At 48.8% G+C, this 14,366-nt stretch overlaps 1 protein-coding gene across 1 annotated transcript in view; it reads left to right on the top strand.

Annotated features, from left to right (window-relative positions):
• Window positions 1-14,366, top strand: part of PRPF6 (pre-mRNA processing factor 6) — a 49,436-nt gene that overhangs the window by 9,743 nt on the left and 25,327 nt on the right. Inside the window, exons 4-9 of the mRNA XM_003280170.4 lie at window positions 3,572-3,650; window positions 4,748-4,924; window positions 5,155-5,310; window positions 8,812-8,906; window positions 9,369-9,525; window positions 10,825-10,987. Coding sequence (XP_003280218.1) covers window positions 3,572-3,650; window positions 4,748-4,924; window positions 5,155-5,310; window positions 8,812-8,906; window positions 9,369-9,525; window positions 10,825-10,987 — 827 coding nt within the window. The remainder of the gene's footprint in view (window positions 1-3,571; window positions 3,651-4,747; window positions 4,925-5,154; window positions 5,311-8,811; window positions 8,907-9,368; window positions 9,526-10,824; window positions 10,988-14,366) is intronic.

Genomic DNA, 14,366 nt, shown 5'->3' with positions numbered 1-14,366 from the left:
GAATATTTTATTTTTTGAAGAAAATTTTAGAATAGTAAAATATAGTTCTTCTGGAATTTTATTTATTTTTTTGAGTCTCCCGGGCCCAAGTGATTCTCCGGCCTCAGCCTCCCAAGTAGCTGGGATTATAGGCACGTGCCACCACACCTGGCTAATTTTTGTGTTTTTAGTAGAGACAGGGTTTTACCATGTTGGCCAGGCCAGTCTTGAAATCCTGACCCCAAGTGATCCGCCCACCTCAGCCTCCCAAAGTGTTGGAATTACAGGCATGAGCCACCGTGCCAAGTCTTGCCACACGCTTTAAACAACTAGATCTTGCTTGACGTAAACTTGCTGTCTCGAGGACAGCACCAGGCCGTCGGGGATCTGCCCTCATGACTCAGTGACCTCCCACCAGGCCCCACCTCAAACATTGGGAATTATAATTCAGCATGAGATTTGATGGGGACACAGATGCAAACCATATCCTTTGGCCTCCTAGAGTGCTGAGATTATGGACATAAGCCAATGTGCCTGGCCTGGAAATCTTTTTAGAAGCTTGTTATTAAATCATTGTGCATAAATTTATACCTATGGTAATTAAATGTGAATGGCATTGCATTTTACTTTTTTTTTTTTTTTTTGGATACAGGATCTTACTCTGTCACCCAGGGTGGAGTACAGTGGCTTGATTATAACTCCGTGCAACCTTGAATTCCTGGCTCAAGCAATTCTCCTGCTTTAGCCTTCCAGGTAGCTAGGATTACAAGCATGTGCTACCACACCCAGCTAATTTTTCTTTTTTCTTCTTTTTTTTTTTTTTTTTTTGAGATGGAGTCCCACTCTATTGCCTAGACTGGAGTGCAATGGCACGATCTCGGCTTACTGCAACCTCCGCCTCCAGGGTTCAAGTGATTCTCCTGCCTCAGCCTCCCAAGTAGCTGGGATTACAGGCGTGCACCACCACGCCCGGCTGATTTTTGTCAAGACAGGTATTTTTAGTAGAGACGGGGTTTCACCAGTGTTAGCCAGGCTGGTCTTGAACTCCTGACCTCGTGATCTGCCTGCCTTGGCCTCCCAAAGTGCTGGGATTACAGGCTTGAGCCACCGCGCCCGGCTCACACCCAGATAATTTTTGTCTGCGTTGCCAAGGCTGGTCTTGAACTCCTGGCCTCAAGTGATCCACCTGCCTCCCCTAACCTTGGCCTCCCAAAGTGCTAGGTTTACAGGCATGAGTCACTACACTCAGCCCTACATTTTAAAGATTGATTGGAACCTCCAGGGTTAATGCATTTTAAAAAATATCAGGCTGGGTGCAGTGGCTTACATGTGTATCCTAGTACCTTGGGAGGCCAAGACGGGAGGATCACTTGAGTCTAGGAGTTCGAGACCAGCCTGGGCAACATAGTGAAACCCTGTCTCTAGAAAAAGAAAGTTAAAATTAGCCAGTGGCACATGCCTGTAGTTCCAGCTACATTCCCAAGGCTGAGGCAGGAGGATCGCTTGAGCCTAGGAGTTTGAGGCTACAGTGAGCTATGATTATACCACTGTGTTCCAGCCTGGGCAACAGAGCAAGACCCTCTCTCTAAAACAAAAACAAAACAAAAAATAGCAGGTGATGTGGACCCATGTAGAAAGTCATTAAATTAAATGTTTTTAAAAAGTAGTGTACTTGGCCGGGCACAGTGGCTCACACCTATAATCCCAGCACTTTGGGAGGCTGAGGCAGGCAGATCATGAGGTCAGGAGATCGAGACCATCCTGGCCAACATGGTGAAACCCCGTCTCTACTAACAATACAAAAATCAGCTGGGTGTGGTGGTGCGTGCGCCTGTAATCCCAGCTACTCGGGAGGCTGAGGCACGAGAATCACTTGAACCCAGGAGGCGGAGGTTGCAGTGAGCTGAGATCGCGCCACTGTACTCCAGCCTGGTGACAGAGTGAGACTCTGTCTCAAAAAAAAAAAAAAAAGTAGTGTATTAAAACTTTTTATTCTGAAAACTGTCATCATACAAACAAGTAGGAAGAACAGTACTGTGAATACCGTATCCTCACACGTAGTCTCAACACTGAAGTACAATTACATGGGTGATGCAAACTGTTCTGGCACATAGAGCTGTGCCGCTGAGCTGAGTTGGTTGTTAGAGGTGAACTATTTACTTGGAAGAGAAGGAAGCAAGGAGGGAAAGGAGGGATGAGTTCAGTAGAGTGTTTGGTAGTAATCAGGATAGCTACTGTTTTTCCTTTTAGGTGGTTTTTTTTTTTTTTTTTTTTTTTTTTTTTTTTTTTTTTTTTTTTTTTTTGCGACAAGGTCTCGCTCTGTCACCCAGGCTAGATTGGCTCACTGCAACCTCCACCTCCTGGATTCAAATCATTCTCCTGCCTCAATCTCCCAGGTAGCTGGGGATTGCAGGTGCCCACCACCATGCCCAGCTAATTTTTATTTTTATTTTTTTGAGACGAAGTTTCACTCTTGTCACCCAGGCTGGAGTGCAATGGCATGATCTTGGCCCCCTGCAACTTCTGCCTCCTGGGTTCAAGCAGTTCTCCTACCTCAGCCTCCTGAGTAGCTGAGGTAACAGGCACGCGCCACCATGCCTGGCTAATTTTCATATTTTTAGTATAGACGGGCCAATACTACGTTGGCCAATACCACATTGGCCAGGCTTGAACTCCTGACCCCAGGTGATCTGCCCACCTCGGCCTCCCAAAGCGTTGGGATTACAGGCGTGAGCCACTACACCTGGCCTTCTTAGGTGTTTATAGGATGGCCCTACCTTTGGGATTTTGTGAATTTTCAAGCAGTAAATATACTCATGTGCAAATGGAGGTATTTAGATCAAAGTAATATCTTTTTTTTTTATTTTAATGAATTTCTGCATGTTTTTATTTGGTGGATAATTGAATTATTAGACTTATGAATGTATTTATAGTTATTTATTTAGAGACAGAGTCTCTCTCTGTTGCCCAGGCTGGAGTGCAGTGGTGCGATCTCAGCTCACTGCACCCTCTGCCTCCTGGGTTCAAATGATTCTTCTGCCTCAGCCTCCCAATCACCTGTAGCTGTGATTACAGGTGTGTGCTACCATGCCCAGCTAAGAATGTATTCATAATTACCTTAAAATATATTTGATTTGGGCTGGGCATGGTGGCTCACACCTGTAATCCCAGCACTTTGGGAGGCCAAGGTGGGTGGATCAGGCCAAGGTTAGGAGTTCAAGAACAGCCTGGCCAGGATGGTGAAATCCCGTCTCTACTAAAAACACAAAAATTAGCTGGGAGTGGTGGTGGGCATCTGTAATCCCAGCTACTTGGGAGGCCGAGGCAGGAGAATCACTTAAACCCAGGAGGTGGAGGTTGCAGTGAGCTGAGGTCGCACCACTGCACTCTAGCCTGGGCGACAGAGCAAGACTCCATCTCAAAAAAAAAAAATATATATATATATGTGTGTGTGTGTGTGTGTGTGTGTGTATTTGATTTAGCTGCTAAGAGTATGGAATTGTTCTTTTTGGTGATTTAATTGAGATGGATAATAAATTTGCTTCAGAACAGACATGCAGTGTTTCTGATGTGTGCATGTTTTATTTCCTAGGGAGCAAAGGGAGAAAGAAGAAATAGAGAAATATCGTATGGAACGCCCCAAAATCCAACAGCAGTTCTCAGACCTCAAGGTGAGCCGATGAAGTGGTGAATGGGGTGCGGTTTCTAACGCTCTTACCGTAACCCGCAGAGACTCAGACTGCTCTTACGTGGAATTGATGAGACTTTACGTTTTTAATTTAGAGGGTCATTGCTTAGAAGAAGAAAGTGCTTGCTTCAGTATGTTTAATTACATGTGTGTAAAAAAAAAACCCCTACCGTAAAAGGTAGGATAAATGAACTTATTTTCTTTGTAATTTTGACTCCATTTATATCTAAGATTTTCTTTCTTTTTTTTTTTTTTTTTTGAGGCAGTCTGACTCTGTTGCCCTGGCTAGAGTGCAGTGGCGTGGTCTCAGCTCACTGCAACCTTCACCCTCTAGGTTCAAGCAATTCTCGTGCCTCAGCCTCCTAAGTAGCTGGGATTACAGGCGCCTGCCACCATACCCAGCTAATTTTTATATTTTTAGTAGAGACAGAGTTTCGCCATGTGTGCCAGGCTGGTCTCGAACTCCTGACCTCTAGTGATCTGCCCACCTCAGCCTCCCAAACGGCTGGGATTACAGGCGTGAGCCACCACGTCTGGCCCCATTTATATGTAAGATTTTCTAAACTCTGTCCCCTGGGCTTTGAGAGAATAGTTTACATTTTAGTGAAGTTGAGCAGATCCAATAATTTGATTTTTCTAAGTGTAGTAGAAAACTATTTTTGGGGCTGGGTACAGTGGCTCACACCTGCCATCTCAGCACTTTGGGAGGCTGAGGTGGGAGAATCACTTGAGCCCAGGAGTTTGAGACCAGCCTTGGGGAGAACCTGTCTTTACAAAAAATAAAAACTTAGCCAGGCATGGTGGCCCACGCTTGTGGTCCCAGCAACTTGAGAAGCTGAAGTGGGAGGATCACTTGAGCCTGGGAGGTTGAGGCTGCAGTGAGCTGTGATTGTGCCACTGAATCCAGCCTGGGCAACAGAATGAGACCCATCTCAAAATAAAAGTAAAAACAATTGCTGCATCAAAATCCCTTCTAAAGCTTGGCGATCTGGAGGCTAGAGGTGAGGGAGGGCATGGTCCTACCTGGGCACATGAAATTCTGTCAGAAAATTAATGTTTCTGGGGTCTGGACATTTCCAGAGGAAGTTGGCGGAAGTCACGGAAGAAGAGTGGTTGAGCATCCCTGAGGTTGGCGATGCCAGAAACAAACGCCAGCGGAACCCACGCTATGAGAAGCTGACCCCTGTTCCTGACAGCTTCTTTGCCAAACATTTACAGACCGGAGAGAACCATACCTCAGTGGATCCCCGACAAACTGTGAGCATCCAAAAACGGGCACATGTGGCCCATTTAGTCTTGTTATATCGGTGGCAGGAATGGTGGGTGGTGTTGGATTCATTGCTTCTGCAGGTCATGGCTGTGCTGTGGCTGAGTCTGCACAGCTGTGCATATGTCAGGCCGCTGGGGAAGTATTTCAGAGAGTAAATTTCTTGGGCATGAAATGCAAACCATTGTTTTATTCTTGCCTTTCCTCTCTTCCCCTCCAGCAATTTGGAGGTCTTAACACACCCTATCCAGGTGGACTAAATACTCCATACCCAGGTGGAATGACACCAGGATTGATGACACCTGGCACCGGTGAGCTGGACATGAGGAAGATTGGCCAAGCAAGGAACACTCTGATGGACATGAGGCTGAGTCAGGTGAGTTTGTCACACAGCATTTTCCTGTAGACAGTTTTAGACATTTTAATTTTGTTTTGTTTTCTTTTTCTCCTTCTTCTCCTCCTCCTCCTTTTTTTTTTTTTTTTTTTTTGGCTTGATTTTTGCCTGAATAATTCTGCAGATTTTTAAAATTTTGAGGCAGAGTCTTGCTCTGTCACCCAGAGGCTGGAGTGCAATGGCGTGATCTTGGCTCACTGCAACCTCCACCTCCCGGGTTCAAGCGATTCTCCTAACTCAGCCTCCTGAGTAGCTGGGATTACAGGTGCCCACCACCACACCTGGCTAATTTTTGTATTTTTTGTAGAGATGGGGTTTCACCATGTTGGCCAGGCTGGTCTTGAACTCCTGACCTCAGGTGATCTGTCTGTCTTGGCCTTCCAAAATGCTGGCATTACAGGTGTGAGCCACTGCACCTGGCCTTTTTTTAAAATATAAAATAATAATTTTTTAAAAAATGTGTTTTCTTCCTGCCTCTCAGTAAATTGTCTTGTGGTCCTGCATGGAATGCGTAGGTGACTAGGTGCTCTAGACACCAGTGAAGTACAGAACTCTTTCTGATACGCATATCAGAAACCATGAAGGAACATACTACTTTTGGCCTGGCCAACATGGTGAAACCCCGTCTCTACTAAAAATACAGAAATTGGCCAGGTGTGGTGGTGGGCGCCTGTAATCCCAGCTACTTGGGAGGCTAAGGCAGGAGAATCGCTTGAACCCCCCGGGTGTTGGAGGTTGCAGTGAGCCGAGATTGCACCAGTGCACTCCAGCCTGGGCAACAGAGTGAGACTGTCTCAAAAACAAAAAACAAAAAACCAAAACAAAAAGTGGCACAATCATGGCTCGCTACATACAGCCTTGACCTCCCTGGGCTAAGCCGATCCTTCCACCTCAGCCTACCAAGTAGCTGAGATTACAGGCATGTGCCACCATACCCAACTAATTTTTGTATTTTTTGTTGAGGTGGGGTGTCACTAGGTTGCCCAAGCTGGGCTGGAGCTCCTGGGCACAAGTGATCTGTCCACGTTGGCCTCCCAAAGTGATGAGATTACAGGTGTGAACTACCATGCCCAGCCTGAAATTTGTTTACATAGAAATTGTAAAACTTTTTGGGCCAGACACTCATGCCTGTACTCCTAGCACTTTGAGAGACCAAGGCGGGAGGATTGCTTGAGCTCAATAGTTCAAGACCAGCCTGGGCAACATGGTGATGGTGAGACTCTGTCTCTACAAAAACTAAAAGAAATAGCTGGGCCTGGTGGTGCCTGTAGTCCCAGCTATTCAGAAGGCTGAGGTGGGAGGATTGCTTGAGTCAGGGAGTTTGAGGCTGCCATGGGCTATGATCGCGCCACTGCACACCAGCCTGGGTTATGGAGTGAGACTGTCTCAATAAATAAATAAAACTGTCACAGCAATTTTTTTGTGGTAAAATATATGTAACACAGAATTTACCATTTTAATCATTCTTGACTGTACATACCTTCACTGACATAATTATGTTCATGTTGTTATACAACCTCATCACCATTCATCTCCAGAACTGTTTTCATCTTCCCAAATTGAAACTCTGTACCTGTTAAACACTGAGTCCCCGTGCCCTTTCTCCCCAGCCCCTGGCACCCACCGTTCTTTCTGTTTCTGTAAGTGTCACTGCTCTCTGGATCTCATATGGCTGGAATCATACGGTGTTTACCTTACTGTGATGGGCTTATTTCACTTAGCTCATGGTGCAGCGTGTGTCAGCATGTTCTTTTTTTTTTTTTTTTTTTTTGAGACAGTCTCTCTCTGTCACCCAGGCTGGAGTTCAATGGCATGGTCTTGGCTCACTGCAGCCTCCGCCTCCCGGGTTCAAATCATTCTCCCACCTCAGCCTCCCGAGTAGCTGGGACTACGGGTGTGCACCACCAAGCCCAGCTAATTTTTTTTTTTTTTTGAGACAGAGCCTGGCACTGTTGCCCGGGCTGGAGTGCGGTGGCACGATCTTGGCTCACTGCAACCTCCGCCTCCCGGGTTCAGGCGATTCTCCTGCCTCAGCCTCCTCAGTAGCTGGAACTATAGGCGTGTGCCACCGCGTCTGGCTAATTTTTGTATTTTTAGTAGAGACGGGATTTCATCACGTTGGCTAGGATGGTCTCGATGTCCTGAGCTCGTGATCCACTCGCCCCAGCCTCCCAGGATGCTGGGATTAGAAATGTGATTTTTTGTATTTTTAGTAGAGATGGGAATTTCACCATGTTGGCCAGGCTGGTCTCGAACTCCTGACCTCCAGTGATTCGCGTGGCTCGTCCTGCCAAAGTGCTGGGATTACAGGAATGAGCCCCGGCGCCCCGGCCAGCATGTTCTCTGTTTAAGGCAGGATGAGACTTGACTCTTTGGTGTGTGTGGACTGCATTCGCTGACCTGTTTATTCGCTGATGGACACTTGGACCACTTTCACCTTTTGACTATTGTGAATAATGCTGCTATGAAAACAGTTGTACAGATATTTGTCAGAGACCCTGCTTTCTATTCTTTATTTTTTAATAAAAATTTTATGTTTTGTTTTTTTGTTTTTTTTTTTTGAGATGGGGTCTTGCTCTGTCACCCAGGCTGGAGGGCAGTGGCGTGATCTCAGCCCACTGCAGCCTCTGCCTCCCAGGTTCATGTGATTCTCCTGTCTCAGCCTCCTGAGTAGCTGGGACTACAGGCGTGCCACCACGCCTGGCTAATTTTTGTATTTTTAGTAGAGATGGGGTTTCACCATCCTGGCCAGGCTGGTCTCGAACTCCTGACCTTGTGATCCACCCACCTTGGTCTCCCAAAGTGCTGGGATTACAGGCGTGAGCCTCCACACCTGGCCAAAAATTATACGTTTTTTTGTAGAGACAGAGTCTTGGGAGGCTGAGGCAGGAGGATTCCTTGAGCCCAGGAGCTGGAGGCTGCACTGAGCTATGATTGCCACTGCACTCCTGCTTAGGTAACAGAGTGAGACTCTGTCTCAAAAAAATAAATAAAAATATAGATCTTGGCCAGGCGCACTGGCTCACGCTTGTAATCCCAGCACTTTGGGAGGCCGAGGCGGGCGGATCATGAGGTCAGGAGATCGAGACCATCCTGGCTAACACGGTGAAACCCCGTCTCTACTAAAAATACAAAAAATTAGCCGGGTGTGGTGGCAGGTGCCTGTAGTCCCAGCTACTTGGGAGGCTGAGGCAGGAGAATGGCGTGAACCTGGGAGGCGGAGCTTGCAGTGAGCCGAGATCACACCACTGCACTCCAGCCTGGGCAACAGAGTGAGACTCTGTCTCAAAAAAAAAAAAATAATAAGGTCTTTTTCCATACAGTGTTATTATCACAAGGTGCTGTCTGAGTGAAATGAAGGTTGTTTTCTTTCTTCTTCTGACTACTCTCTCAGGATTGTGGGAGGGGCTCCAGGGACCCTCTGAGAACTTTGTTTTGCACCTGGTCACGTCCAGCTGACTCTCAGCTTGGCCTGTCTCACAGGTGTCTGACTCCGTGAGTGGACAGACCGTCGTTGACCCCAAAGGCTACCTGACGGATTTAAATTCCATGATCCCGACACACGGAGGAGACATCAAGTGAGTGCTTTGCAGAATCGCTGGGCTGGGATGGAGACTCTAGTTGCCTAGGATATTTTGGATTTTATATGAACAGTATTCAGTCAAAATGTGACATGGTGGTTCTAAGAAATATAAAGTGGAGTAGTTTGTTTTTTCCATTTGAAATGTATCTGTATCCATTCATTGCATACACTAAATGTGTTACATATGATACTGCAAGTCCCTGCCTGTGCTGGACGGGAAAGCAGCCGGCTGTGTCCCACATGTCCTGTCTGGACCTTCGGTTCTCAGCGTTTGTCTGCGGGGAGGCTAAACAGGCTTGGAATAGTGCGCACTGAAGTTTTGAGTTGGTTTGTGTAACTCAGGACATCAGGACTGATAGTTCTTACATTGTGACTGTGAAGTGGGTGCCTTCGTCCCCGGTCTCGGGTGCACCCCTGACAGTATGGCGTGATGCCGCGTGCACTCTCCCTCTCGTAGCGATATCAAGAAGGCGCGACTGCTCCTCAAGTCTGTTCGGGAGACGAACCCTCATCACCCGCCAGCCTGGATTGCGTCAGCCCGCCTGGAAGAAGTCACTGGGAAGCTACAAGTAGCTCGGAACCTTATCATGAAGGGGACAGAGATGTGCCCCAAGGTGAGGCGTGCTGTGAGGCGTTTCCTGGGAGGCTGCGTGATTGGGTCCCCTACGGGAGTAAACTCGTTAGAGCAAATCTCTGTCTTTTAGTATTGAAACTATAGATGATAGGACAGGCTGGGGGAGGATGTGAAGAGCAGCCAAGGGCTTTTTCCTGCTTGTTTGCACATGGAGTGAAGGCTAATCCACCACCGTTTTTTGTTTTTTTGTTTTTTTTTGAGACGGAGTCTCGCTCTGTCACCCAGGCTGGCGTGCAGTGGCACCATCTCGGCTCACTGCAAGCTCCACCTGCTGGGTTCACACCATTGTCCTGTCTCAGCTTCCAGAGTAGCTGGCACTATAGGTGCCCGCCACCACACCTGAATCCACCACTGGTTTAATGGCAGGCTAAGCTTCATTATAAAGAGCTCAGTTGGTCAGCTCTTCACCCACCTAATGGTGGCCAGGCATGGTGGCTCACGCCTGTAATCTCAGCATTTTGAGAGGCTGAGGCGGGTGGATCACTTGAGGTCAGGAGTTAGAGACCAGCCTGGCCAACATGGCAAAACCCTGTCTCTACTAAAAATACGGAAGTTAGCCAGGCGTCGTGACAGGTGCCCATAATCTCAGCTATTCGGTAGGTGGAGGTTGCAGTGAGCTGAGATCGCGCCACTGCGCTCCAGCCTGGGGGACAGAGCGAGATTCTGTCTCAAAAAAGAAAAAAACAAGAACAACCCGAGCAGATGCGCAGTCTTTGCTTTGTCCGTGGAGTTGTCCTGAAGGCAAATCATGTTCTTTTCACAAAGTGGTGTTTTATGTTTTTTTTTTTTTTTTTTGAGTCACGCCCTGTCGCCCAGGCTGGAGTACAGTGGTGTGATCTCAGCTCACTGCAACCTCCGCCTCCCGGGTTCAAGCAATTCTCCTGCCTCAGCCTCCTGAGTACCTGGGATTACAGGCATGCGCCACCACACCGGGCTAATTTTTGTATTTTTAGTAGAGACAGCGTTTTGCCATGTTGGCCAGGCTGGTCTCAAACTCCTGACCTCGTGATCCACCCGCCTCGGCCTCCTTAAGTGTTGGGATTACAGGCGTGAGCCACCGCGCCCAGCCATTAGGTTTTCTTCAGTCAGACATATGGTAGCCATGTTCCCGCGTGTGGTTATAAGGGGGCGACTTCTGGTGCAGGTGTGTTAGAGGCTGAGCTGATTGGCTTTTGTAAAATCTGGGGCCCGAGGATCTGCTCTGGAGATCTGTGCCTGCCGCCCTGTTGTGGCTTCCAGCCTGCACTGAGCCTTATTGGTCTTATCTCTTGCCTCACAGAGTGAAGATGTCTGGCTGGAAGCAGCCAGGTTGCAGCCTGGGGACACAGCCAAGGCCGTGGTAGCCCAAGCTGTCCGTCATCTCCCACAGTCTGTCAGGATTTACATCAGAGCAGCAGAGCTGGAAACGGACATTCGTGCAAAGAAGCGGGTTCTTCGGAAAGGTGAGCCTCCCTCCTTGGGGCCCCTCCTCTCAGCAGCTTTCCTGCTCCTAGCTCAGGCTTTTGGTGAGAGTGGATAAGGGACCAGGGACGTTTTTCAGGCCTTTGCTCAGGTTGGGTTGCCTCTGCCCTTGGACCCCCATGGGGGAGGGAGACTGTGGTGGGCGAGTTCCCATCCTGGAAGGGATGCTTGGGTTGAGCCCTCACTCCTGCCTTTTTCCAGTGTGTGATCTTGGATGCGTTGGGCAGTCACTCTGTGGTCCAGGCTTCCCTCATCTGCAGGGTGAGAACAATAGTAGCTCAAAGCCTGTGTCCCGGGGCCCTGGAGATTGTCTGTGTGAAGAGCTGAGCCGGCACCTGGCATGTGCAGACCCTTTGTGGATGTTACTCATTTTCTCTCCTGAGAAGGCACCAGAGCCACACGTTGATTGAACTCTTTCCCGCTGCTGACAAGGCTGTGCCTCCTGCTCCTGCGAGGCACCGTGTGCCATCAGCTCAGGTCAGATAATGACAGACGGTGTGCCTACCAGGGAACCTGATTCCATCCAGGGATTCCTGCCAGGATGGAGCTTTTGTGGATAGTTTGTTTATTTTTCTTACTGTGGATTCATAAAAGGAGTACTGTTTCTCCTGTCCCTGGAAGTGTGTAGTAGATGCTGCTCTTGAACTGGGTCCAGAACAAGTGCTAGTCAGGGGGCTGTTCTGAAGCTAATCTGTGCAGGTGGCTTCTTTTTTGTTGTTTTTGGTTTTTTGTTTTGAGATGGAGTCTGGCTCTGTCGCCCAGGCTGGACTGCAGTGGCGTGATCTCGGCTCACTGCAAGCTCCGCCTCCCGGGTTCACGCCATTCTCCTGCCTCAGCCTCCCGAGTAGCTGGGACTACAGGCACCTGCCACCACGCCTGGCTAATTTCTTTTTGTATTTTTAGTAGAGACGGGGTTTCACTGTGTTATCCAGGATGGTCTCGATCTCCTGACCTTGTGATCGGCCTGCCTCGGCCTCCCAAAGTGCTGGGATTACAGGCGTGAGCCACTGTGCCCGGCCTTTTATTTTTTTTATTTTTTTTTATTTTTTGAGATGGAGTCTCACTTTGTCACCCAGGCTGGAGTGCAATGGCACCATCTTGGCTCACTGCAACCTCTGCCTCCCAAGTTTAAGCAATCCTCTTGCCTCGGCCTTCTGAGTAGCTGGGACTACAGGTACCTGCCACCACCCCTGCTTAATTTTTGTATTTTTAGTAGAGACAGGGTTTCACTGTGTTGACCAGGCTGGTCTTGAACTCCTCACCTCAAGTGATCCACCCACCTTGACCTCCCAAAGTGCTGGGATTACAGGCATGAGCCACTGTGCCCAGTCTGATTTTTTTTTTTTTTTTTTTTTTTTGAGACAGCATCTTGCTCTGTCACCCAGGCTGGAGTGCAGTGGCACGATCTTGGCTCACTGCAACCACCACCTCCCAGGCTCAGGCGATCCTCCCAGCTTAGCCTCCTAAACAGCTGGGAGTATAGGTGCCACCCCCACGCCCAGCTATTTTTAATTTTTGGTAGAGACGGGATCTTGCTCTGTTGTCCAAGCTTGTCTCAAGCTCCTGTCCTCAAGTGATCCTCCTTCCTTGATCTCCCAGAGAGCTGGGATTACAGGCATCAGCCATCGCATCCAGCCTATTCTTCCTGAATTTATAGCCTAGGAAAAATAAGGTGTATTTTGTGGAATCAAGGGCAGTTTTCAGTGAGAGCTTTCCAGCTCTTGTTTTTTCAAATGTGTTTAAGTGAAATATCCCGTTGAGGCTTCTGTGTTGATAGGACCGTGCAGGTGAGGGCTCTTTGGTAGAAAGCCCCGTATCAAATATAGTTTCATTCACCTATTGTCCACGTCTGTTGGAAGACAGGTGAAGGCTGCTTGCCTGTGACGCACGTTCCCCTGACCCTGTGCACTCGCACGTGAACGTGCTTTCCTCTGTCTGGGCTGGTTTCTTCACCGCAGCCCAGCTGCTCAGTGAATGCTCAGAGACAGCCTCTTTTTTTTTTTTATTGAGACAGAGTCTCGCTCTGCTGCCCAGGCTGGAGTGCAGTGGCATGACCTTGGCTCTCTGCAAGCTCTGCCTCCCAGGTTCACGCCATTCTCCTGCCTCAGCCTCCTGAGCAGCTGGGACTACAAGCACCCGCCACTAGGCCTGGCTAATTTTTTTTGTATTTCTAGTAGAGACGGGGTTTCACTGTGTTATCCAGGATGGTCTCGATCTCCTGACCTCGTGATCCACCCGCCTCAGCCTCCCAAACTGCTGGGATTACAGGCGTGAGCCACTGCGCCCGGCCAGAGACAGCCTCTTATAATGAGGCCAGGAACAGAAAGTTAGCACCTGTCTTGGTTTGTAGAAATCAGTTTATCTTTTTTCAGCTAGGAAGAAATAGTTCTTTGATGAAGAGCCCATGAAAGTCTGGGTAATTAGTATTGTTTACTTAGAAAAGCTCTATTGAATTCTTCCTGCCACAGTTTGATGAATGATCATGAATGTCTTTGTGGCCACTCCCTGCTCACCACCAGATTGTCTGGGTTCAGTTCCAGTTGGTTTGGATTTGGAGATGGGAGTATGCTGCTGGAGGAGGGGGCCTTCGGGGAGTGTTGAGGGACTGTGTTTCCACGGCTGTCCTCTCAGGGAGTGGCCTCCTGGCTCTGCTCTCTCAGGCAGAGAAGCTGGGCTAAGGTGGAAGGAACCTGGGGTCTCCAGGATGGCCTTTGCCGCAGCCCCTAATACTGGTCCTGGCCTGCCCTTTCCCAAGAGTGTTTCCAAAAACCGTATTCTTTTCCTGGGGTGAAGCCCAGCTCTGCTTCATTTGGTTATTGTTGCTTGAAGGGTCTGATTTTTGAAATTAAGATGACAGCCACCTCCACCGGTGACTTAGGACACCTGCCAGCCAGGAAGCCTGGCAGTGCATGGCCTCTGTGAGCTCTGGGTCGCTGTTGGGCTGAGCTGACATCTTAGTCCTTTGTTGGGAGAATAGGCGTTTTGGGTGCTGATCTTGAGACCTGAGGAGGCTGAGTAACCTTAGGCATGGTGCTTGGCCTCTGAGCTTCCATGTCTTCCTCTGTAAAAGGGAAGAGGGCTTTCAGGATTGGGGAGGGTGCAGCATGTGGGCTTCCTGGCCAGGGTGGGGTGTCCCACGTGCAGAGTGCCCTGGGGAGGCCCGGCTGGCGGCTCCCCTACAGTAACCCACTCACATGCCATGTACTCCGCTAGTTAATGCAGATGTGTGGAAGTGGAGTTATTTTACACTAAAGCCGTATGCTCTGGCCTGTGAAGTGTGGCATCCTTCAGTGGCCATCGCCAGCGTGTCCCTCTGGGGGCACAGGAATGGCACAGTTCAGGTCGAGGGTCTTCCCTGCA

The sequence above is a fragment of the Nomascus leucogenys genome, chromosome 13 (assembly GCF_006542625.1).
Source record: "Nomascus leucogenys isolate Asia chromosome 13, Asia_NLE_v1, whole genome shotgun sequence".
Lineage (NCBI taxonomy): Eukaryota > Metazoa > Chordata > Mammalia > Primates > Hylobatidae > Nomascus > Nomascus leucogenys.
This window is presented reverse-complemented; position numbering and strand designations above follow the sequence as displayed.